Source organism: Gavialis gangeticus, unplaced genomic scaffold, assembly GCF_001723915.1.
Source record: "Gavialis gangeticus isolate Ggan-Ray unplaced genomic scaffold, GavGan_comp1, whole genome shotgun sequence".
NCBI classification, from domain to species: Eukaryota; Metazoa; Chordata; order Crocodylia; family Gavialidae; genus Gavialis; species Gavialis gangeticus.
In genome coordinates, this window is record NW_017729005.1 from 10,221,410 (window position 1) to 10,248,241 (window position 26,832).

Consider the following 26,832-nt stretch of genomic DNA (forward strand, 5'->3'; position numbering starts at 1 on the left):
CTTCAATGTGAGCTGGGGATATTTACTGAGCCTGATCCTGAAGACACTGAAAGATTAAAAACCTTGAGCCCTAAAAGAGCATATAAAATGTGGTACAGTAAGTAGCGTGTTGGCCAGTGAAATGAAACGAATCTATTATGACTGCATACTGCCAAGGATTCCTTCAATTAAAAAAACCCAAAAACTTTCTTTCCCTTATTTGTCTTCCTAACACCTAAGAATTTAATTGGCAAGTTTAGATCTCTTGCATTTTGATGAAAGGCAAAAATAATTGATTTACTATTAACTACTTTTACATAATCTGGTAAAAGCCTGATATACATTCAGGTGTTTCTTGTGCATACAATAACTATTGCTATTGCAGTAGTGTAAAAACAAGTGATTGTTTTAAGAGTGAAAAAACTTGGATTTTTCAACTTTAAAAAAACAGGTGTGGGAGTTTCACGCCTGGAAAATTACATGGCTTTGGCTTAAGCAGATGCACATCTTCGAATCATCACACTCTGGATTTTCCATTACATGTTAGAACGAGTCAGCCATGGAAAATCCTGAAAGCAAAAAAGACAAGTAGTAGAAGGAATATAATACAAATCCGTATTTACTAGCATGCAAAATTATGTAATGGCAGGAGTTTAAGACATCTCATGAAAATATAACTCTATCTTTTAATTTCATGTTCGAGAGGAGCATGAAGGAGAGATTGTTGATTCCATGAGAATACTCAATAAATAAGGTTCATTAGGAAAACAGATATGAAGGCTGAGGCCCCGAAACTGCAAATTTCAACACACGCAGAGATGCCTTTGTTCTGCCTGCCCTCTCCTCTTTCCATGCGACTTCATTAGGGCTTCATGATAATTCAAGGGGCCTACCTGCTCAGAGGTCACTGGTATGTCAAAGCTGGAGAAAGGAATAAAACACACATACCTGCTGCTTTCTTGCAGATAGTGGATCAATCATTACATTGATAAGGGAAGGGACTTGCTTTTCTTCCAGGCTTGCTTTAAGGGCATTTTGTAATTCCTCTGGTGTTTTTACAAAATATCCTTTGCCCCCAAATGCAGACATGACCTGCTCATAGTGGGAATTAGGCAGGAGAAAATTGGGAAGTGCACTGAAATGAGAGAGAGATTTTTGGGTCACTGCAGATTGAATAGCCAGAATGATTAATTACTATTTCAATTTTCATTCTTTTTGACCTCATATAGACCATGGCCAGCAGCGGGACCCTAAAAAGGCCATGCTGTTCCACTTATGCTAGCTCCCAGAGCAGAGGCAGTATTGTCAAGTCAGTGCGGCTCCAATGGTAGAGCTGGCTGTCTCTTCCACTCAGCAGTGACAATAAGGCTCTGCTGTAAGTGCGTGGCCCAGACCTGGCCTTAAATTACTCAGATGATCTTTACAGCTTGCTAAGTTGTTTCTGAACAGGAGGAACTATATTCCAGGTCTTTTAACACTTATTGTATGCCCACATTGCAATGACTATGACTGCAGTTTAGTACAGACACACTTGAGCTGCCTATATATTATCTAGCTAGCTTAGATACCATAACAGTTTAGACATGTCAACCAAGAGCTTGATGCTGGCTGCAAAACCAGCCTCAGAAACTGAGTAAATATTCAGACTGTTAGCTTGCTCTGAGTTGCTGTAGCTATGCTTCTTCCACTTCCTAAGGCTGTTAATTTAAATGAAGTACAATAGTACATTACATTTATTTAGCACAACAGTTGTTCAGTTGCAACTGCTGGGTTTAGCTCTGCTTAAGTAAGGATGGTGGTAGTTGAAAGGTAGACTACTGCCCATTTAATTACTGTTCTGAAACACAAATCTTGTTCCACTTGAGTTGTTAATATGAAACAGAAAACACTAGCAGTGGATACAAATCCTTCTTGTCTTATTTCCAGTAAATTAAGAGTGCAAAGATTGGAGGTACTCACCACACAGATGGTTCTCCAAACTTTAAAATCTCTTCCCAGGAATCTGCATCCAAGCCACTGTATATCCCATTGTTGTTTACTATGATAATCAGGATGGGCAATTTATACCTGCAACCAGTTGTAAATAAAGAAATATTTGGAGGAATTCTAAAATAATTGCATCTTCCTATGAACTGTTCAAGGGACACTGCTTGATTTTAAGGAAAAATGTACTGTACAGATGTTCTTATGCCTACCATTGTTGAGTCAGCTAAGAAGCAACATTCATTCCCTATGTATTTTTAAATTTGTTTTCTGTGTGCTTTTAAAAGCACTCTGTGCAGTTTGTTTCCCAGATTTCAAGGAGGGTTTGTTGTTTAGATCCTGACATTAAATGAAGGGGGTTTACTTGAGTAAAAACATTTACCTGCAAATAGTTTCCACTTCCATGCCAGAAAATCCAAAAGCACTGTCTCCTTCTACACAGATAATTCGTTTGTTTGGTGTCCAATCTTTAGCCACCATTGCAGCTGCTATGGCAAATCCTAGCCCAACTCCCATTGTCCCAAATGTACCAGCATCAAGTCTACAGGGAGAAAGCAAATAGCTTTTTAACTCCTAACATTATTCTTCCAATGCTGCCAGATGACAGTTCTCAATCAGTTCATGACAGGCGGTACTAACCTTCCAGAAGCTTGATGTAGTCCACCATACCATCTGGGTTGCAAAGAGATTCTGGATGCACAGCATACTATGTACTGACTATCACACATCTATCTATATAGGTCAGCAGCACTCAGCCTTTTTTGCTGACGGACTGGATGGCCAGTGCCTGGTGCCCCTGTGGGCTGGATGCAGCCTATGACCCTGATCCAATGCCTGGGGCAGGCTCAGTGGGGTCCATCCAACAATGCAGAGGGGGCAGCCTGGCCCTGATTCAGCTGCACAGCAGGAAGGTAGGTTGGCCCAGCCCTAACCCAGACATATGGGGTGAAGGGCTGTGACCCAGCACTGGTTCAGCTGTATGTGGAGAAAGGGGAGCAGAATGGCCCCACCTGGTTGTGTGGGGGGAAGTGGTGTGGGAATTTGGTAGCCAGGGAGGGCGAACCACTGCTCCCCCACTACCAAATTTCCCGATCTGTGCGCAGCCCCATGGGCCAGATCCCACAGCTCTGAGGGCTGCATATGGCCCACAGGTTGGAGGTTGGGTGCCCCTGGTATAGGCTATGCTTTCCTTTGTGCATCTAATCAAGGTCTTATAATACTTTAACGGAGATACGCATGAAAGAACTTTTAATACAAGAATAATTGATTGGAATAAAGTATGCTTATATACTACCAATTAAAATATGCTATATTGCTGGTTGTCTTCATTCTGCATAACAATGGAATTCTGAAAAAAAGCTTATTAATATGTGATCAGCTGCTTGAATTGGTGCTACAGTGGTTATATTTATCGAGCCTTCTCTCCCAAGTTTTAATTAAAATGCTAAATGAAATCTTTGCCATGGTTAACTCCTTTGAAATCCAACAAGAAGCTTGAAAGCCTCCAGTCAGACAGGACTATTTCAATTTTAGTCTTCAGGGTCAACCTCAAGTGAACTGCAAGCTAAACTTAAATCAGAACATTTCAGTCAGAGGCACATATGGAATATGAGTACATAAAGACATGTGTGTTTAGGTATAACTTCTGAAATTTATCCCCATGTGTGTGCAATCCTACCTACAAAGAAGTGCTAGTTTTATGTGCCTTTCTTCATACCTGCCTCTCACATTATTTCATATCCAAACTTTCTGTTCCTTGGCACTGTATAGTGATATTTTTGAAAGGAAGTTCTAGGTCCCAGGTAGCCATTATACTTAAGATGTAATTAATTTGTTACTCACATCTTAAATAGTAACTTGGCCACACATTTGTGCAATTAATGGTACCACAAAAAGAAAAGAACAGCTGGTTAAATATTTTAAAAAATACGGAATATTTTTATGCTTAGTTTCCATCATACAGCATGTATATGAAGCAAGGGTTAGGACCACAGCTGGGTCTCCAACCAGCCCCAGTGTGGTCCCCACCAGCTATGGCATAGTCTTGATCCACCTGATGATCAGATTATGATCAGATGAATTGAGATGACTCCAGGGCTTGAAATGGCCAAGGTGCAGTCCTGGAGCCAGCTGACAATCAGCTGATTGTCAGGCACCTGGCTTTCAACATGCCAGTGCAGGGGGAGCCTGGGATCATGGCAAGTAGGCTACTAGTGGGATCTGATCCTTGATCCCCAAATCATAGAAAATTAGGGTTGGAAGGGACCTCAAGAGGCCATGTAGTTCAACCCCCTGCTCAAAGCAGGACCATCCCCAATTAGATTATCCCACCCAGGGCTTTGTCAGGCCAGGCCTTAAAAACCTCCAAGGATGGAGATTCCACTACCTCTCTAGGTAACCCATTCCAGTGCTTCACCACCATCCTAGTGAGAATGTTTTTCCTAATATACAACTTAAACCTCCCTTGCTGCAACTTGAGATCATTGCTTCCTGTTCTATCGCCTGCCACCACTGAGAACAGTCTAGCTCCAGCCTTTGGAACCACCCTTCAGGGAGGTAAAGGCTGCTATCAAATCCCCCTTCAGACTTCTCTTTTGCAGACTAAATAAGCCCAGTTCCCTCAGCCTCTCAAGTCATATCCTCCAACCCCCCTCACCATTTTTGTTGCCCTCTGCTGAACTATCTCTAATAGAGACTCTCTCCAGTACATGCATCCTGCCATGCATGTGTGCCATGGCAGGAGGCTCAATTGTTGGGATAAGGGATGGTACCTCTAAATGAACATCAGACAGCATTCTCCACAATCAGGTTGAAGTTTCACCTCAGCAAAGAGGACTGACTTTATTTTCTCTGATACAGACTACCTCCAATTTATAGTCATTCTACTTTACTACCATACCAGAAAACACTCCCAAATTTGGGACACTAAATTTATGAACTTCAATTCATAGGTAGGTACTTAGAAGTAGCCTGATTTCCAAAGATGTTGTTCCCAATATTATAATGGGGATACTGCAAAGTGCTCGACTTCCGAGTGCATCTCCCAACTATGTAGGAAACAGTATGCATGTTGTTGGGTCAGGGCAACAAGGAAAATACTTCACCTGTGACGAGGATAATTGTTTGGAAGCATAGTACGTCCAATATCCATAGTATTTGCTCCCTCGCTTACTAGAAAGCAGTCCTTGGGTAGCAGTTTTTTGACATGATGGAATACAGTATAATAATTCATAGGCAGAGACTTTTGTAATGCAAGTGCCTTTAAAAAAAAGAGATTATTAATGAATTTCTATGTGTAATACTTAGCATAAAGATTGCAGAATTAGGCTGTGAAATCAGTGTCTGCTCTGCTGAGTAAGGCTTGAAGCATTAGACTGGGCATTAAACTGTTTGTCTCCCTAGCGTACTACAAAATGGGTGAGATCAGTAGAGCAACATTTCCTGACAGTGCTTTGGTAACTGTGAAGACAGGACATTTTCAGCACAAGATACACCCTGAGTGTGCAGCCCGCTCCCTCTAGTGGTCTATCCATGAAAAGACTTAAGTAACAATCAATGTATTTGGTTCAACCTGTAAGGCACGTAAATTCATTCAGACTTGACTACTGCTAATCATTAGGGCTGTGCAAAATTTCGGCAGCCGTTTTGTTTTGGAGGTGTTTCAGCCCATGTCAGCACCCAAAACACCAAATCCAAAATGAAACAGAAGGCTCTGAAACATCTCCGATACGAAACAAAACAATCCGAAAAGTTTCGGAAATGTTTTGGATATTTTGGAATGTTTTGGAGGCGGGCTTGCGGGGAAACAGAAAAACTCAGAAAAGGGAAGGGGGAGGGGGGGAGGGGGGAAGAGAACTGCTCTGATCTTGACATCTGTAGCTGGCCAGTGTCTGCGATCCGTCCCTGATGTCCCTTCCAATCCCAGTACTCTGGGGGAGGGACGGCAGCTTGCTGTCATCCCGCGCACAGATCCGGGGGCCTGCGCGCCCTGGGAGGAGTCTGGCACAGCCTTGCAGCCCTCCTGGGGGGTGCAGGCCCCTGGATCTGTGTGTAGGATGACAGCAGCCTGCTGCTGCCAGCTGGGGCTGGCACTAGCACCCAAATGCTGGAAAGAATCTAATTCGGATGAACTGAAGGTTCAGATTAGTCAGGATGGCTTTAGCTACAATACTAATGAAAGAATGAGCCAAACACTATCTTCAAAAAAAGAACAAAACCCACTTCTACTTAGCCATAGTATTACCTGGGCTTTTTCTTCATTGTTCTTCATTGTTTCTCTTAGCTTCTTCCACCACTCTGTATCAGAAGGGTATTTCCATAGACTTCTGCTGAATTCTTCCAAAAGCTAAAACAATATAAGAAACCATTGCTCTGTTTCCTTTCACCCTATTTAAATATGCTTTAAGCACTAGAATTGTTTCTTCAATTCTAATGGCACAGACCTTGATCTCAGTACAACAGTTAAGTAATAGTAATAAGCAATATCAAATTATTTTAACATGATTAATTATATTAACAAATAATCAGTAGCAATTAATCATGAATACATTATAATTAGTTATTAATTTGAACTGACCATTAATAATAGTTTAAATTCAATGTTGGATTTGATAGGATGCACAGCATAAATATGCTATATAAAAAAATGCTTTTCCTTTATTACCTGCTGGGTCACAGCATTTATGTCACCTAATAAAGTGGCAACAGGTCTCACATTATTCCCCAGCTCTTCCGCACAAATATCAACCTATTAAAAAAAAAAAAGGGTGTTTTTAGGCAAATGAAAATAGATTCCATTCAATTCAAGGGCAGTAGTTCTCAACCAGGGTGCCATAAGAACCTACCGGGGTGCCATAGTGCTGCCGTCAGGTGATATTGCAGCAGGTGCCTTGGTTTTCTGGAGCACGTGGGACCCAACTGAGAAGAGGCTGTAGCACAGACATTACATAATCAAGGCAGGCACACTGCTTCTGCTTTAGCTGCTCCTTGTTTCTTGGCATGTGCCGAACTTAGAAGAGCCAAAGCAGAAATGATGCACCCACCTGCATAATGGGATGCACCCTCCCCTGCTGCAGCTCCTTGTCAGTTGGGCATCCTGTGCCTCCTGAAAACAAAGATGCATGGGGCAATTTCAGCCTGCTGTGGTGGCAGCCTGGAGACACATACTGCTGCCACCAGGTGGAACTGCCTTGAATGCTTCCATTTCTAGGAAGTATGTCAGAGTTGAACCAGGAACAGCTGCAACAGAAATAGCTCACTTGACCACATAACGTAACGCAGGAAGCCTGCCTTTTTGCTGCAGTTGTTTTCTGTTCATCTCCCAATGTGCCCCCTGAAAGCAGAGGTTCATAGGACAGTTCCATCTGCCCTGTGTACCTCTATTTCTGGCAGACACCCTGCAGGATTGGATCAGAAAAGTCTGTGGCAAGAGCACACGCTCCTGCCACAGCCCCTTCTCAATCTGGCTCTGCAGGAAGCACATGGTGCAGATCTCCCTGGCCATGGTGGCAGTGACAAGTGGGCCGAGTATAACATAAGCATCTAATAGCTTAATAACTAATTGATAATTAACAATGCAATTATGTCTATAGTATAATATTCATAATATACTTACATTACTTTTTAAATGTGGTGCCACAGAATACAGAAAAATTGTTGAGGGGTCCCTTGATCCAGTAGCATAGATAGTGGTGGGTAAGAAGGGCACCAGCCCCAAGGCCAACTTGAGTGGAATGATAAAATCATTCCTCACCCTTCCAGAGTCTGTGTCCTGGCAGCAAGAGCAGCCCCACAGTGTTGCTCTTGCACCATTAGCCATTGCAAAGACACCGTGTTGCTTGTGCTTTATGAGCAACAGCCAGGGCAGGCACAACATGTGGTAGCAGTGGCTGCAGCAGCAGCTGGGGACTGTTTTGGGTAAGACTCCTGCATTGCTGTCCCCCCACTCTCAGAATCTGCACACCTCCTTACCCCCTCCACTACACAGTTTACCCAGGGAGCAAAGCCTGCTTGTTACACTATTGCCTTGAATCTAAAAAGGCTGAGGACCACTGATCTATTGAACAGTTCTTTTTTAAAACAGGTTTATTTGCATCCTTAAACAGACTTACTGCCTGCAATATATAGCACAGAATTTTGTTATTATTATTACAGAGAACACCAGATGAGGGCTAAGAGCCTAAATCTATACCCTGAAAAGAGTATGCAAGACAGTCTCTTACTGAAAAATATTTGTGCATATTATTAGAGAATCAGAATTTGTTAATCATGTAAAGAAATTGGAAAACAGATCGTGTACCACAAAGACATTTCCAACTTATCTTTGTCAATAACTAAAAATACCTCGGAGGTTACATAAAATATTCAGTTGTGTTCAGGTTGCCAAGGGAAACCATGAATTAACTACCTATTTTAATAACTATCTAGGAGGTGAAAAATCTGACTTCAAGTGAGATTAAATGAATATTTGGGCTTTCCAGTATACTCTTTAGAGCAATGAAGTAGAAAGGAAGTATTAATTTCAAGAACCAATAGGATGCACGAAGGCAAAACTTGTGCTATATTTCTGGCAAGGATAAAAGTAAAGTGTAGAGGCCAAGATAATGCTTTAAGCTACTTAAAGTAGGCCAGTCAAAGAACAGAAACTTTTACCTTTGAACACATGGGCTCAGTGAGAAAGGGTTTTAAATCTGGGAGTAAATTTGCTTTTATATCCTACCCTTCCCTAACACAGGAAGTTTATCAGATGCATTCCTTAGTTAAACACCCTTCCCTCCTCCGAGTGATTTAGTAACCATAGAGATCAGTCAGACTTTGTTTACTTTGATGCAGAATGCAAAGATAATGTTGTAGAGGAATCCTAGAAAGTCATCTAGTCTTATGAATCATTCCGCAATATTTTGCAATGTTTTGTTTTTTTGATCAATCAATCCTGAACACAGTACATGGCTATTATAGATCTAATTCTGTACTAGGAACTAAACATGAGCTTTGCCATTTTCTTGGAATAATTTTCCATCCGTTTTTAAATAATCAGGAGAATTAAAAGAAACCATATTTATTTTTTTGGAGAACTACAATGCCTACCTGTACTGTACTGCACTGTCAATATAGCAATGGTTATCCCAGGAGAGAGCAAGCCATTACAGTTATTCATAATAATTACTTTAGGAGAGAGGTAAACTACAAAAGCCTCTGTCAAATTATTTTCCTAGTTACCTGAATAACTTTTACATCTGGTCGAAATCTTGGTGGAAGTCCAAAGTGCAAAATCCAGTTCAACCTGGCACCAAGTAATACTATTACATCAGCATGCAGCAATGCCCTAAACATGGAAAACGAGAGAATAATATTAAGTGGGAAACGTATTTACCTTTTAAATGTGCTTTTCCAAAAGGGAGATAATTCCAAATAAAAAAGCAGACCTGCTGTTTAAGAGAGGACACCAACACATCTGCATTTTATGTTTAACTTAGCAAACTAACCATCTTTTATAGAGACAACCATTTCTCCAGTTAACACAAGCAAAAACATTGATTAAAAAAACCCACTAAGTTCACTTTCTAAAATTATGTTACATTTTGTGAAAGCAAATTTAATTAGATATTAAAATATATATTCAAAGAATTTTGAGTACTCAAATTTAGGTATTAAGGTTTTCCATGAATTCAGCCCCCATGTACATATATACCCAAGCATATAGACCTGTTTTTCACAGCATTTTGTGAACCATAGCATTTTGGTACATCCAAGTTTCTCAGAAGACAGGATTAGAAGCCCTCCTTTATACCAGGGGCGGGCAATTATTTCAGATGGAGGGTTTACTGAGTTTTGGCAAGCTGTCAAGGGCCACATGGGTAGCCCCACCCCTTGACAGGTGCCCTGATCCCTGGTCGCCATCTTGTGACCAGAAGTCCCACCCCCTAACCCCTGACCTTTGCCACCAGAAGTCCCTCCCGTTGCCCCTGGAAATACTCTTTTCAGCAAGGGATTTTGCCATCTCAGAACCAGAAAATTACCAAATTATATTCTAAAACGTGATCATCTACAACATTCATTAATTTGATTTCAAAAAATATTTTTGCTCTGATTTACATGTGTTTGTGTAGTATACACAGAGATGACTGCACAATAGCTTAAAATGAAGTCTTACTCTTGTATATTGTGGGGGGGTGGGTATAGGTTTGTGGGGGCGGCTGGAATTTGCATATGGCAGTGCAAGGGGAGGCGTAGGTACATGTGTAAGGAGGGGTGTGCGTGTGGGACTCACCCTATACACACACGCGTGTGCGCGCGCGCGCGCACACACACACACACACACACACACACACACACACTGCCCCCATACCTGCAGACACACACATACACTACCCCTGTGTCTGCTGACATGTGCACCCACACATACACATCCCTACCAGCGCGGTCTCATGCTCCGCGGTTGGGGGATGCAGCCAGGAGCCACAGCCAGGTGGTGCTGGAGCAGGGTTGGGGCAGGAAATCAGGGAACTGGCTGGGGGTGGGCAGGGCTGGGTTGCTCAAGCCTGCAAGCCTGCTGAAGGCTCCTTTTGGGTCCTACCGCCCCTGGCTCCAGCCAGCTTTGACAGGGAGCCAGGAGAAATAAATATTAATTTACTAAATTTGTTAGGGGCTCTGCGGGCTGGACAGAATGACCTGGTGGGCTGGATCTGACCTGTAGGCCATATTTTGCCTGCCCCTGCGTTATACGGACCTGGATCTGGCTGCAGCTACACAGTTGGGATGGTTATCAGGAACAACTCCTTTTCCCATTGGTGTAGGTAAAAATGGTAATTCACACTGGTCCACCAACCTTCTGATACTGTCTTCAGCATGTGAATAAGCAGCACCTGAAACAAACAAAATACAAGGGGACTATTTCATATGGTCTTTAAATATACCTTTCCATACCTAATGGATGCAACAGAGAACTTCAGTACCTGTTTAACTTTAGGCATGCAAATAGTTTTACTGACTTATAAACGTGCACACTTGAAAGTAGATATAGGCTTAAATGCATTGCAGAACTGGGACCTAGAAGAAGATAAAAAATGCGACACATGTATGAACATGTTGTACCTCTTCACCTAAACAAAACGATCACATTACTGATGGAGCTTATAGAATCAACTCTCATTAAGACTGGCTAATAATTCCCTCAACTGAAAGCAGGGTCTTATAAATCTGTCAGACTGACTAATTGGGTTGAGACCTTCCACACCTTTGACTAACCATATACGAAAAATTTCAGCCAAAATGTTTCAGCTATTTCTGAGAATAAGGTTAAAATATCAGGGAGAAAATCTGCCTATATTTGATTCTAGTTATAATATTTTTTATTAAACCATCTTTTTATTAGTTGGTCTAATAAAAGATATCACATCCACTCAAAGAACTTTGCCTGCCTATGTCCTTAGATCAACATGGCTACGACCAAAAACCTAGTATTCTAGTTATAAGACATCCAAGTAAACACTTGGAAAAAAAATAGCACGTGCTTTTGTAGTAAGGACCACATTATAAAGCAAACACACAAAAGAATGTTGAATTAAGGTTGCCTATATATTTCCATTATAAGCAGATATAGAAAATCTGGTCCCTCATAGAGGTCTCATTGGCTTAAACCCTGAAAAACAGGGTTTATAATTCCTTCTAAAACTTCTGCTAGTATTAACTGCAAGAAACAACTCTGGATAGATTTTTTTTATGCATACATTGTCTTTAGTCCTGATAAATTCTTGGCATCATCATCATCTTGTAGCAATGAGTTCCACAGTCTAATCTCACATGATAGGATTTCTCCCCTTTTTATTAGGCTGGATCTTTCCGTTTCACTGAGTATGCCCCTATTCTTGTGTAACAAGACAGGGGGAGGGAAAATTCCTCATCTTCCTAATCATTATTATTTCATTTTATATAAGCTTATTCATCTTCTTTCTAAAAAAGTAAACAGACTAAAACTTTCTTTACTCTCAGGGTCTCCTGGAATCCTTCCCTAGGGGAGCTCTCTCAAAACCCAGAACCCCAATACACTCGGGATGTCAGAAATCTGAGCATGCAGTCAGGCTGTGCACACAGTTTTTTAAGTCCGGAAGCATAAGGAACCCCTCCACAAACCCAGGGTATCTATGGCTGTGGTGTGTCAAGTGTCTGCATCTCCCTGAGACCTTGTTTCTCGGCCCCTGTGAACTGTAAGGCAAGGTAAGCACCATGGCAGGTTGTGGAGACTCAGCCCCCCAGCCCAGCTGATAAGCTTCTCTTGACTTTAACAGTGGATGCAAGGCTGCCCCACATAACTGTCAGCCTGCCAACACAAGAGAACTGTCAACCAAATTCTGCCAGAATCAGGCTGCATGACAGAGCTATTCTGCCATACATTCAATTTAAGGCACAATATAAACCAGCTGCAAAAACATTACACACATTCTGATGTCTGCCAGGGGCCTATGTGATTTCAATTCAGCTCCTAGTAGACACTTATCTTCAACACAAAAATCATCATCATTAATTGCCTGTCCTCAGAACAGAAGCAAAATGACAGAATGGGCAAGCCGCCTGCTCTACTCTCTCATCTCTGGAGAGGTCACCTCTAGATCAGAAATACAATTCAGAGTAAAGTTTGTAATGCAATGACAGCACTGCCTGCTATATGATTCATGAAGTGGGCTTCATGTTCCACTAATAGTAGTCTGCCACCTTCAGAAAGTAGAAATGAAAAAAAAAAATCACCTTTGATTATAGGTTAAAACCCTTTCTGTAGAGACAAGTCTCTTAGGCAAGTTCATGCCAGAGAAGGGTCATTTTACATTCTGAAGAACAGGATTTAAGTTTGAAAAAAAACTGGAAAAGGTTTTATGCTTAATATAATTAACATTTATTCACCTGACTTTTCTCTTACTCCAAACAAAAAGTATGTGCAAGATAGATGAAAACATATTCTAGAAAGAAACAACAGTTTAATTTCAGATTGCAAGGAAGATATTTTACAAATGGTGAAGAAACAGAGATGCTTAAAATTATGAAAAAACTATTCTAATCACTGTTCTTTACTACATGCTATAAAGTTCATAGCCATTATCAAAGCATGTTACCTTTGCCAATGATTAATAGAGGTTGTCTGGAATGTGAAATGACAGATGCTGCTGCAGACACAGCAGAATGCTCAGCCAGGCTCACAGGAGGTGGCAAACAGCATTCAACATATCTGAAAGTCAGACAGAACAGGGTCTTCAAAGGAAATGCAAAGCAAAGCATGCCATTACCAAAGGTCATTTGCTATAAAACCAAGTTGTGCAATACCAACTCTAGTCATTTACTACGAAACCAGATTTTGCGATACAAAATCCATACCAAACCATGATATTTGTCAGAAGAGAACATTTTTTTACCAATGTAATTTAAACCACCCAACATATTCAAACTGTATTTTGTATGGGAAAATCAGCCATTCCAGGTAGCAAGTAACTATTTAGACATCCTGCAAAAATGAGATTCCTAACCTTAATATTTACTATTATATTGTGAATTGACAATGTAAACCGATCTCTATTAAGATACACCTGTTGATCTTAAATTAGTATTTTATATTTACAAAGCCTCCCATTCTAAAGCTTTCCTTTCTTTTCACTAATATTTTGGCAGTCAATTTTCACCAAGTGGTATAAACCTCTTCTTTCCACTGTAACAATAAAAATACTGCAGAGATTTCCCACTCTAGCTGCAAGCACTCTGCCTTTAAAAAAGGAGAAAACAAAGATAGACTTCCTTACTGATTTTCTTAGGAATATCTGCCAAAAGTTCAAAGCTTCTGTGATTGTCCCTTTGGTTCACAATAATGCCCTTTCTTACAGTCCCTTTGATTACAAGTTCTAGAGAAATACGAGTCTGCAAAACCTAGAACGCTCTATCACAGGAGGCCTTATTTTATACACTGTTCCTACCTTACAAATACCCTAAATCTACTGGGCTTAAATGTATGCTTAAATGTTTTCCAGGATTCAGACAGGATAATAGATCCACATTAGTATTTTCGTGAAACAGAGCCCTCCTACCAAAGGCCATCACCCTTATCCAGGTATCTGTGTGGCATGCCCACAGAAGATCTTCCATGCCACCATGTCACTGACTTCTATTTCTCCCATATAATCTGAATATTGCTTGTGAGAATGTAGTACGTATTTATATGCTGGCATAAAAATATTGTAATTATAATAGTCCATTGGATTTCTTCCAATCCTTTAAAAAAATGTTTTTACAAATATAAACCTGCACGACACATTAGAAAAATTACACCTTTACCAACTACATCACAGGGTCACAGAAAAGCAGGGCTGCAAGGGACCTCACAAGGTCATCTAGTTTAATCTCGTGCTCAAAGGAGGATCATCTCTGACCAAAACATCCCAGCCAAGTTTCTCTCTAACCTGCTCTTGAAAACTTCCAAGGAGGGAGACTCCCTAATTTCTCTAGGCAGCCTGTTCCAATGCTTGACTACCCTCACAGTCAAAACATTCCTCTTAATCTCCAACCTAAATTTCCCCTGCTGATGCTTGAGGTCATTCCTCCTAGCTCTGTCCTCTACAGTCACAGAGAAAAGCCTGTCTCCATCCTCTCTGTAATCACCTTTCAGGTATTTGAAGACTGTTATGAAATTTCCCCCCCTCAAGTCTTCTTTTACAGACTAAATAACCCTAGTTCTTTCAGCCTTTACCCATATGTTTTGCCTTCCCTGCAAGATTGAAAGGTATATCTGCAATATGCTAAGAAGTCTTACAGGAAGTTGTGCAAGCCTTTGGATGCGTCTTCTAATGAACAGATAAAAATACAATGCATAAAAGAACTCCACTATAACTAAGAACATCACCTATGCAAATAACCTGTACTCACTTGACAGAGCTCTTACTCATCTGTAGATTTACAAAGTCTCCAGGTATGTCAATGTAGCACGCACCTGGTCGACCATAAATACTGGTTCTAACAGCCTAGAATTATTGAGAGAATGGGAGAAACACTTAATATAACTGTGCTAAATAAATTTCTAAAATCTTAATACTTGAAAAAAATCAGATTGTAATGAAGGAAACATGTTGTTTTATTACCTCTATGGGACAAATATCTATTAGAAAATTTATAGTTGGTGGTTTTAAACCTAGCATCTTATGGTCCTTAGCCATTTAAATTTAACTAATTTTAAATTTATCTGAAGAGTTTCAATGGATAGCAAATGTTTGGATTTATTTACATTGAGGGAGCTGCACTACCTACTCTTACATCTAGTTTCAGAGTCACAATTGGCTGCTGAATTTCTATTTAAAGCAGCATGAACCTAAATAAAAGCCCCAATGCCTACATCTTCTTTACTCTACACTCCAGGACTTCTATTATAGCTAAGTACTCCTTTGCTGACCTGGCACTTCTAGGAAAAAGTGTTATTTGAGAAGGAATTTAGGCTGATATGTTGCTGCAGTCGTGCCATAAGACTTTTCAAACCTGTTCCTGGAGAGTTAAGATAAGACGGTCAGTGAAAAACCTCATCCCCCTTCTCAGTGAAAAACATCTATCAATACTTTGGAGTTAATGCTGAAGCTGCATGACACTACATTTCTAATTTTTGCACTTATATTAGATAAAATTTATTTTAAGAATGTATACAATTTGTAATTGAACAGAAAGACTGTTGTGGAGTTTCCTGTATTATTCAGTTGGATTGGGACTATTGTCTGTTTTCAAGATTTCTCCATGAACTAATTTATGGGAAAAAAAATCTCCCAGGTTTTTGTAGGGAGTTAACCAAACAAAAATTCCACAGTAGTTTCTGTAGGATCAGGCTATTCCTGATATAAACTGTTTCCCAGACTTCCAGCATGAAAGAACATCTGTCCAAACACTGTGTTGCTAGTTAATACTATTTCATACCTTTTCAATAATAGCAGGAATAGTTTCTAGACTGCTGGGTCTGGCAGAAAATTTGCTGTATAGTCTACAAGCTTCAACCTGCAGAAGAAAAAATAAAAGACAATATAACCAAAACCACATATCACACTTTTTCCTTTCCCTTAAAAAGGAGTTGCATTTAATTTACAAAGGGAGGTTCCAGAGAACATCAAGATTTAGAACACCATATAGCAAAACAATCTGTAAAAAGATGTTTGAGGCTGCAAAACAAAAATGTTGGTTATCTACGGAAGCCTAAAATTCAATTTAATGGCACAGCTGTGCCTCCTGTATGCTACTTCAACAAAGGCTTGGGGTTTGTTCTGCTGACTTCCATCTATGTTAGGAAAGGGGAAGGGAGTGTTTTCCATTATGTGATAGAATAAAAAGGCTTTCAGAAAGCAAAAATGTAATAAAAAATGTATTTTTATGACATGCAAACAGACCCCAAACAAAAATGGTAAATGGTCATCACGCCAGCAGCTCCTTTGATTGCCTATTATTTTATTTTGCTGGGTGTGGTATTTGGCAGCTTACTGCTTTCCTTGGACCCAGGGACAATCCAAAAAAGGAGCCCAGGGGCAATCCAAAAAAGGAGCCAACACAATTTATACTAGCTGAGAGCCTACCCCAGACCATGAACCATAATGTCTATCACAGAAAAGAAACTAATTTGACATATTAAACAGCCTGCTTCTGTAGTTAAACAGAACAAATTAATACATTAGGAGACTAAATAGGAAATATAAAAGTGTGAAGACAGAAGTTCATTTTAATTGACATACATCACCAAGTACTCATCTGAAAACTTTATACAGGAAGATTATAGCTATGTACCTGTGGGAATTCCTGGAAAGCTCCCATGGTGTCTTGATTCCTGTCAGAGGAGCCCCCAATAACAAGCAAAGGCCTGAAACAAGTAAAAAATATATTGTATTCAATTTATGATCAACCAGCCTCTCACCCCCTTAATAGCCTATGTAATATAATATTGTTATATAGTATTGAGACAATATAATGTAGTATAAATAACATATGATGAAATAATTATTCCTATTACTGCCATTATGTAATATCCTTAGACCCTATCATGCACTCTGCTTAGTATGTTTCTTATAGACGTGTTGTTCACCTCCAGGTTCCACCAACCTCAGCAGGAGTAGAAGGTGATCAGCATCTTACAGGATGAGATACACACTACCATCGATTTGCTCAACAGCAAACCATTAAGGGCTCAGGCATTAGAATCAGAAATTTGGGGAAGTCTTTTCTCTATATCAGACCTTTTGTATTGCACCTCAGGAACAAAGAGATATTAAAATATTTCTCATGCACACAGATGCCTGGAATATTGCTGTAGTTTTGCTGTGCATGTGTATTTTCAAAAGAACATGAGCATGGAATGTGAATTCAAGCTGGGTAGATTCTTATAGCTAATACCCCAAAGTTTTAAATGTCTCCACCACCGGAAGAAGGACAACTGGGGGTTTTTTTTCCCGCTCATTTTGTACGTCATACTACTATAAGCTGTCCAATGTCATAGAAGCATAGAGAAGTAGGGCTGGAAGAGATCTCAAGAGGTAGTCTAGTCCAACCCTCCCCTCTGAATGCTGCTTACATTTGGGTATACAAGGTGTAACCATATTAGTCTACTGGCAACAGGAATTAGAGCTCATGGCAGAGATTATATCTTTTATTAGACCAACTAGATATTTGCAAGTTTTTGGGTACACTGACCCTTCCTCAGGCATAGGTGAATGCAAAGATTGTAAAATTTCTCCTAGGTGAAAATGAACATTCATATTTCACAGGAGAGCTGAAGATGTTGTAAAATCTCCTGGTTGGAATAGTTCATTTTGTGCAAATTAGGCTCAGATAAAAGCACACATTTGGGGTGTATTACCAGCAATTCATGTTTGCATTTGCCATCCCACCTAGGGCATGTATGAGACCTGGACCAGACACCACGAGGCAGACTCCTGGTCTAAAGGGAAAACGGATCAAAAGGAAAGTAAACACAACAAATATAATACAAAAAGAGTAGAATGCTCAAGTTCAAAAATATCAAACTTCTGCAAAGATTGTCAAATTGTGTTATATTGAACAGATTACTATGAAGGCAGAGCAAAAGATTAAGAATCTAAGTTTCAATTTTAACATTCTCTCCATATAAAGACTAGGTTTGACACGACTTAAAAAGTGGTTTTCTTTAGCTCTACTGTGTTTGCAGGCTGAACCTGTAGTTGGCCTAGGACCAAGCAGCACACAACCTACTCCACCACTGGCAACTTACCTAGAATACAGCAGCATATGCTTACTAGCTTGATTTAGTATATTGTGCTCAGCTAGCATTCTCTGTACTGACTGTCTTTTAATGGAGGTGACTGGTCATGTTAGCTGCCTCTTATGGGGCAGATGATTGAGTGCTATATAAAAATCTTAAAGTAATTGCCAGCATCAAAGCTTTATGACCTCCTCTGAAGACTCAGTTTGACAGGTTTGTTTAGCACTATTCTCTTTTTAGTAGGGCCACTACTGTAGTGGATCAGCTGATTTCCCTGAAATCTCTCATTTCTTGCCATGTTCTAAAATCTTAGTCTTTTTATTCTGCATGTTTGATTTAATTGCACAACAGCAGGTTCTTTATGACCTTTCTGTTTCCATTGGGCTGTCTCTCTTTCCTCCTATTGCCAGCTGGTTAATGTATTTATTAAGATTTTAGATTTTAAAAAATGTTCAAATTGTTTTTTTTCCCTTACTTCCTGGGTCCTACTCAGTGAAGGGTTGGGTTCAAGGGGTTGGGGTGGGGAAGGAAATAAAACCATTTTTGTGTGTCCATTATTCTCAGCCTGTTCCAAGCCTAAATTTGAGTTATCGCTAATGCTCGGATATAACATTCTCTAAGATACCATTCTTAGAGTAGAGTATTCCTAGAAAGCAGCAGCAATTTGGCCCTTGTCTCAATCCAAGAGCTCAGGAACTGTGGTGAGGAAAGTGTCATAGTTATTAAGTAGACCCTACACAATGAAGGAAACTGCCTTATATGGATTTGTTAGTAATTAGTTCTGCTAGCTTTACAGTCCTGTTAAGAGATCATAACAAAAAAATCAGCCCCTTTATTAACATTTATTGGAGAAGAAAATAAAAAATGTTAATATTTCATGTCGTAGAACTTACACCAAATGCAGAAATATGTAGCAGGTTTCCTAAATTACAAAAAATGGTGTTAGTTTCATTCAGAACATTTACATGAAGATACTGGGCTCATGGGGTTACACTAGGAGTTTGAGCTTAAAAGGCAAGAAGATTGGCAAGACTTTTTCTCCAAGTGAGATTTAACTACTTAACTTGGGCCCCACATTACTCCTTTACCATGAGGCACAACAAAAAAGAAAGGTAGTTAGCTATGTTAGTTTGAAGTCAGGCAAAATGCAGGGTAGATATGCACTTTATAAACAATTTAGGTAGACTATAAAGTGCATATCTACTTTGCTTTCTGCATAGTAACAGAAACACTGTTAACAGAAATGAAATTAAACCCTTCTAAGCTAATATTCCACGTTAACTCCCTCAAGCAACTACCCATCTTTAAAAAAAAAGAAACAGAAACGGCAATGTTCTTTGCTCAAACAACCAATGAGTATACATATAAATCAGCAGCTTACCTCCCTGTCAGGTACCCAACAGCAGAGGCAGCATAACAGGCCTATTGAAGATAATACAAGACTGTTTATATTTTTACATGAATTTCAGCCTTTCCCCATACATGTATACATTAACTTTTAACAATTAGATTTAATGTAAACACATAGAGGTTTGTTTAGCTGAACAGACTGTAAACTAAAAAATGGCATCCACCATCATCCCTTACAAATATACATACACAGGTGGCAAAATGTAGAACATTGACCAGATTTCCCCCCCTTTTCCAGCCCACAGCACCAAAGTAAAACAGCTTTTAAACTAAGAAGTTGAAAACGATTCAGTTGTTAAAATTAATGTGAAGGACTGGGCAGCTGAATATGAGCATCTGATCTGCCTTTTACTGGCTTTCAGATTAAGGTATTTGAAGAAAGGTATAAAGAGAAAAGACAACAAACAAGTCCCTGGCAGACATTCACTTTAAGATGTGATGAGATCTTACTTGTGATCCTAACATGTGTGTAGCAGGATGTTCATTTTGGGATTGGTAAGCAGATCCCAATCACGTCTTACTTGCTGATGACCCTGAATTTATGAGCCTGGGCTACCCCTGCATCAGCAAGATGAAACCCATGTGCCAATACTCAGCTTGTCAATTGGGGCAGAAAACCAAACTGGTCCCTGCCCCCAGCTGACAATCTGGTGACTGTCAAAGCCCCAGCTGGGGGGCAACAGGACCCTGGGATTGGGCTGTGGCAGCCTGCTCATAGGGACCCCTGAGCTCTGGGGATGAGTAAAAACCTGTGCGCTCCTCAACTGGGCAGCACATGGAGTTTTATAGTTCTCTGTACACAGGGAACCTGGCAACCTGGCATTGTGTAATACAGCTTACTAATATCCAACTTAAACCTAATTAAGCATAATTTTCAAATGTAACTCTCTGAGTCAGATAGGTATCCAAGTTGGCAGGACTTCTGTGGCCCCTGATGTACATTACATTTAAGATGCAATTAACAGGCTATTGAAGCCACCATTAGGTGTGGCACTTTTTTGCTTAAAAAATATTTTATTGAAATTTTCAAAAAATAAGTAATGCCCAAAGGTTCATATTTGCACATAGCAACTGAACGTTAAAATGGATTTTGAATACTATTTATACACAGTGAGGTTTAATACTATGATTGTAGTTATTTTTTATCACACATGGGCAAAGATTAAATGAAAAAAGAAAACATAATCAAGAAATGGAATCTCTGAAACATTAGCTACATGTCATTGGTCAATATACCTAACGCTTCATAAAGTTTGTGTGTAGATAATGTTTCAACTTTCACAGTCTGACAGAAAGTCTTGGGATTTTGAATATTCTTCTTAAAGCCCCAGCTTCAGGAGTTTTGTGATTACAAAGAAATGTCAGATTTCATTTCTTTTTAAAAGTAAATGCCTAGCCCTCATGATTGTATGATGTGGACAAAATGGCCAACGACTCAGAAATCAGAAAGCAAATATGGTTTGTTTCTTTGTATTTTACCACAGCATGTGATTTTAAAAAAATCTCTGGACTTTAAGGCACTCTTATTACGAAGCTGGCAACAGTCCACATAGCATCATTTCCTGTGAAATTTGGGCATACAGAACCATACAAAAATGGCAAGAAATAATTAAGAGTAGCTGGATATGCTGTATGAATGCAATCCAGCTTGCTCTCTAGGACTTGGCTATTGAGTGTAGTCAATAAGAACTTCAAAAGTGAACTCAGACTTTTCTTCTTTCATTCCAGGATGAAATGGTAAAAGGAGTATGTACATATTCAAAGCTCCTTTTGACCATTTTACATACTATTGTGGGTCTTTTCCAACCCCAAGAATAACTAAAGAGCTCAGAACAGAGACATGAGGTTAGAGACTACAGTTCACCTGCATGTAAATTTATACATTTTAAGTAAGTGTAGGTACTAGAGGAGACTGCAAAAAGAGAAGGGTAATGAACATCCCAGTACTTTTACAGCTGGAGATGAACTGGCCACATAACAAACAATAAAGCAGCAATAAGCACTTAAGTGTCAATGTGCAAATGTCTAGAGATGATATTTGGAGTGAGCGTCCCATTTGCAAAGTTATTTGTTCCTGAAAAGCAGGGTGCCATGCTGCTGTGGCAATGTTGCACTTTTAAGCTGATTGGCAGAAGAAAGTAGTGCAAGGAACTTTGCTTCAGATATACTGGTTACCATTAAAACTGTTAAAGCTTTGCTTTTGCAAGCAGTGAATATTACACAAGTCAGTACAGGCCAGAGCACTTTCCATTTCTTAAGAAATGAAATAAAATAAATCACCAATTAAGTGACTACATTTATATTATATATTCATCTTAAAATGCAGTTTTTAAGTTTGGTTCAGACCCTCATAGGGTTGATACTGCTCAGAAGAAAGAAAGGTTTAGGAGAATAAATCACTGATTGCATTTTCACAGAGGTTAATGTTACATTGGTATTACTCTAATTATAGTCTCTTAGAAACCATCAATCTGAATTAAACCCTGGTGCAACTACTAAAATCAGTGAAGTTGAATGCATTTACACACAGGGCTATGTTTGGGTTACCACGTTCACTACAGTAAAGCTAGATGTCTGGAAGCCTTCCCCTTCCCCTCACTCCCATGGCACATACTAGGAAGAACCCTGGTAACTGCAGGGTGGAGATGATCTGGGTCACCCAGCTACTGGGCACAGGGCTGGTCTGATAGGCAAAACCAACCCACAGGCCCCTCCCACTCCTGCTTCCCAGCATGCCTGGTCTGATGGTCACTCCAGCTGATCTGAGACACATGTGCAGTGAGGACCCAGGGCTATGTGCAGCACAGTATGGCTGGAACGGGAGCTAAGCTACACACAGTGACTGACTCTGCTGGACTGCACCGCTCATGATTCCTGCTCTGGGACACACGTTGCATATGGCACTGGCTCCAATGAGCCTGGGACCTTCACTGTACATAATGCTCATAGATGCCTAGTGCAGTGCAGGTCCTGGACTAGCTGAAGCAGAAGTTGTTTGCGGTGCAGTCCCAGAGCTGTTGGAGCAGCAGCTGTGTGCTATCTTGCTGAGGTGACCACTGTGTTGTGGCCTGACTGAGCCACATGCAACATGGATCCCAAAACAGCCAGAAGAGATACTGTATGTGGTACAGGTCCCAAACTAGTTGGAGTGACTGCTGGATCTGGTATGCTGGGGATGAGAAGAGAAGAGGAGAGGTCCATGGGCTGGATCTGGCCTGTGGACCAGCCCCGTGCTACTGGGCTGGATGATTCTGACACCCTTAATTTAGTGCAACAAACAGTATAAGAAAGTCCTACAGAATGAAATTAAGAAAAGCAAAATTTAGGATACATGAATTAATAAACCACCCAGTGGAGAAATATGTACAAATTGTGGAAAAAAATATTTTTCTCCCTAGTGTTCCAAGTGCCCATCATACACATTTTGAAAGTTGAGATTGTGCTGTAAAACAAATGGTTAATACGAAAGGATGACTAATCCAACAAGAAAGTTACTTACAGCTTGTTCATTTCTCATTCCCACATATTTTATTCCAGTTGCCTGAGCTGCAATTGCGATTTCAGTGACAGGAATACCAACAATACCAAACATATACTCAATGTTCTGAAAAACAGAATTGTTAAAAATTAAAGAAAACAAGAAACACCCAGAATTCTTGTTGCAATTGATCTTTGCTAATCAGATTTCAAAAGTGGCTTCTGTGCAGTAGCCCTTACTCTAAATTCTATTAAATCGTAATAATTCTATTAAAGTGGTGCCCAGCCCTTTGGTCCCGCAGGCCAGATGGGCAGTGCCGGGTCCTTCCCTGGGGTGGATCCGGCTAGTGGGCTCATTCCAGCCACATGGGAGGGGCGCACAGCTTGACTCCGATTCATCCTCCCAGGGTGGGGGGAGTACAGGGATTAGGAATGAAGTGGAACAGCCCCAGTGAGGCAATGAGGAATTTCCACTGCTCCCCCACTGCCACATTTTCTGACTGGTAGAAATCCTCACAGGCCAGATGCCAAGGCTTCACAGGCCAGATTTCATTGCTGACACATGCTGAACCTATATTACAGGTGCTTGTTCTTGAAACACACAGTTTAGCTGTATTACTGCAGCTCTGTGTGTGCACACACCCTCCCTCTCTTCCCGCTCTCCCTACCCCTCAGAACTCCACACAGGGGACATGTACTAAAGTAGTCCATGCTGCTTCTGGTTTAAGAGTTATTGTGTACAATGTCCCAGAGAAGCACTGCCTTGCACTATATTGTGTTTTAAATGTATATATACTATACTGTATAAGGCAGGGGTGTCAAACATGTGGCCCCCAGGCCAGAGCTGGCTTGCAGAGCTGCTGTATCTGACCCACCAGGCTACCAGCAAGCCACAGAAGTTGGGGGGCAAGGCTGGGGAGAAGCAGCCAGCTGCAGAATCTAGGGCTCTCAGATCCTGGTGGATATGGCAATCGGCGGCAGGAAGGCAACTGAGAACTGACACAGCCCCGGTCAGTCTCCACTGTTTTGTCTGTCCCTATTGCCTTGGTCCTTACCTCCCCAGCTGCCAGATCCCACTGCACGCCCAGGTGCAAAGAATTACACCACTGGGTTTGCTTCAATAAAGCCTAGAAAAGCAGGAGCCCGCCTGATAGCCTGCAGCCAAATGGTATATGTGGACATACCTGCTGGCATACTTTGCAGCAGTCTCCCAACTGGCCCCAAACTCTGATGGGCATCCACTAGATAACTAGGCCTGCCCCAGCTCCTCAGTCTGTTTGTGTATTGCCTCTTCACCTTACTGTCCATCTTGGATGTCTTCACTCTCATTTGTCTTCACAATGTTCAGCTGCTCCTGAACATACCTAGACTTGGCCTTACATGATTCTTTTCATTAGCTGTTTGGTTTTAAGTTTGCAGTCAGCTTGATACTTTACTGAGGCATGAATTGATAACAAACGAGGACAAAATTCCTCCTCTGTGACTGCTTGTGATTTGTAAGTTAGTTTTTCACTACCAGAGCACAAATAGCTATAGAGATTGCCTTTAAATGAAGCCCACTTGAAGCCATTCCAGATCATGGGATGTGCAATTTGGCAGCTTTGATAAAATACTAGTGGGTGTGTGCTTAAGGTGAAAGATGGTGGTGATTTAGAGGGGCACTGACAGCTAGGGAAAGAAAGTAAATAGGGATTGATTATGATTTACTCTCTCTCTCAATACAAAAACTAGGGGTCACAAAATGAAACTGGTAAGGCAGTAAGTTTAAAACAAACAAAAGGAAGCTCTTTTTTCACACTGTGTGTCACTGAGTGTGGGGTTCCTTGTCACCAGGTATTGTGGAAGCTGACAGTTCAGCCAGACTGAAAAGGGACTGGCCAAATTCTTGGAGACAAGGGGCATCGGTAGCTATTGAGCACAAGAGCTGGGGATACAGGCCCTGAATCAGAACATCCTAGACTTTACATACTGGAGGTTGCAAGTGCCAGAAGAACAGTTGCAAAAAACCTTTGTCCAGACCCTATTCACCCTCCCTTGCAGCATCCACTCTGCCAATTCATGACACAGGAGACTGGGTTAGATGCACAGATGGTCAGGTCCAGTAAATGGCACTTCTTGCATCTATCTACATGAGCGACTGAGCCACTACAGGAACCCATTTGCTCCTGCTGCGGTCTTTATCTTTCAACTTTCTTAACAAACTCAACTTATCGAATAGCAGACGCCATTTGCAGTGGTGTCCCACTGCCTCGAAGATGGGCCCAAACAGGTAGCACCCTTCTCTCAAGAGTGTTACCGCAACTCAAATAAATGTCCGCAGGAAACCTGGGCATCCACTCCCCTTTCCTGCAGTTGGTGTCAGTTCGCTGCGCCCCTGCCTACGCAAAGCTGCTATCTTTCTTCATCTCCTCCCCGCCCCGACCTCTTGGCATCAGTGGACTGGCACCAGCTCCAGCTGTTCTGCAGCCAGGAGAGCAGGAGCAGCCAAGCCCAGGGCCCGCATTTCCCAAAGGTGTGTTGAGTCCAGCCAGGATAGCCCCAGGGACACCCAGGGTCTGCACCCCCATCCCCAGGGGGCGGGCACGCCCCCTGCACTAGGGTCGCCTCCTCTCCGTGCTCCACCGTGCTGGGAGAGGAGCAGCAGCCGAGCACAGGGGTGCAGAAGGCCCTCGGGGACCAGCTCCAAACATTTGGCAGTTTCCGGTCTCGAACCTGCCGCCACAGGACAGAGTCGGCGATATGGCCCCGCTCGCGCCCCGTAGGGGAGATCACTTCCGGCTGTTCTTGGGGTCAAGGGTCACTGCGCTCTTACTTGCGCCTTTAAGGCTTCTGCGATGAGCTGGGCGCCGCTCAGCCGCTCCGCGTCGTCGGCAGCCATCGTTCCCGCCCGCCTAGTCAGTCAGCCAGAGCAGCAACGGGCTGGCTTGTGATTGACAGGCGCGTCAGGCTAGGCGGGGGGGCGGGGCTTATGGGCTTCAGGGCGAGAGGAGGGTTGAAAGGAGAGGCCGTTGATTGGCCGTCAGCGCCGGCCAATCAGACACGGCGCTGCGATCGTGTCTGATTGGACAGCGCTGACAGCCAATCAGGCACGCTCGCAGGGCGGGGGAGAGGAGCGCGTGGAGCCGCCGGGAGGGGTCGGGTAAGTGGCGGCGCGGGCGCAAAGCCGAGCACCTGGGCACTGGCAGGGCCCGCACTGCTGGGATCAGAAGCCGCGTGTACAACAATTGCTGCGTTTGTACGGTAATTGCAACCCGTGTACGGTGGACAATACTAGAAAAGTTCAAAGTGCACAGTAACTTCTGAGGGCGTTCACTGACAAACCCGAGTCCCTCTCGGGGAGTCTGAACCGAGCTCCCTGTCCGCCACCAGTGCTCTCATGACTGCCTGCCTCCAAGTAAAGGGCTTTAGCTTGGGCAGAGCTGTCACTCGTGCAAGGACGAGTTGCAGTGAGCACTATAGAGTAAATCAGAAGAAAACTTGTTTGCATGCTTGTTTTTTATTTTTTAGTGTATGACAGCCTTTGGGAAAATACAATAATTGGAGCTTCCAATACGAACATTTCACATACACGACAGGGCAAGGCTGTGCGTCACCTCTGTGTGCTTAATGCCCCCACACAGGGCCACGTTGTCCTGCCCATGGGGCTTCCCACCTGCCTGCAAGTCTGGTGGTTAAGGCTGCTACTGCTCCTCACTGCCAACCTGTAGGATACGTGGGGATCCCTGAGGCCATAGCTCTGTGGGCTGGATCTG

General features: G+C 41.7%; 1 protein-coding gene across 3 annotated transcripts; it reads right to left on the reverse strand.

Moving 5' to 3' along the window:
- HACL1 (2-hydroxyacyl-CoA lyase 1) lies at positions 1 to 26,077 on the reverse strand. 3 transcript variants are annotated; one of them, XM_019508655.1, is made up of 17 exons: positions 25,893 to 26,077; positions 23,103 to 23,207; positions 19,575 to 19,615; positions 17,813 to 17,893; positions 16,747 to 16,819; positions 15,892 to 15,969; positions 14,863 to 14,957; positions 13,068 to 13,180; positions 10,691 to 10,826; positions 9,181 to 9,286; positions 6,626 to 6,709; positions 6,206 to 6,307; positions 5,067 to 5,221; positions 2,345 to 2,503; positions 1,939 to 2,046; positions 928 to 1,114; positions 1 to 548 (listed from the first exon to the last, which is right to left on the reverse strand). In XM_019508655.1, the coding sequence occupies exons 1-17, from the start codon at positions 25,956 to 25,958 to the stop codon at positions 516 to 518; spliced, it is 1,722 nt and encodes a 573-aa protein (XP_019364200.1). In that variant the 5' UTR covers positions 25,959 to 26,077; the 3' UTR covers positions 1 to 515. The 3 variants fall into 3 exon arrangements, with proteins under 3 accessions (XP_019364200.1, XP_019364202.1, XP_019364201.1); XM_019508657.1 differs by lacking the exon at positions 25,893 to 26,077 and adding an exon at positions 24,377 to 24,803; XM_019508656.1 differs by lacking the exon at positions 25,893 to 26,077 and adding an exon at positions 24,265 to 24,345.
- Positions 26,078 to 26,832: the final 755 nt, after the last annotated feature.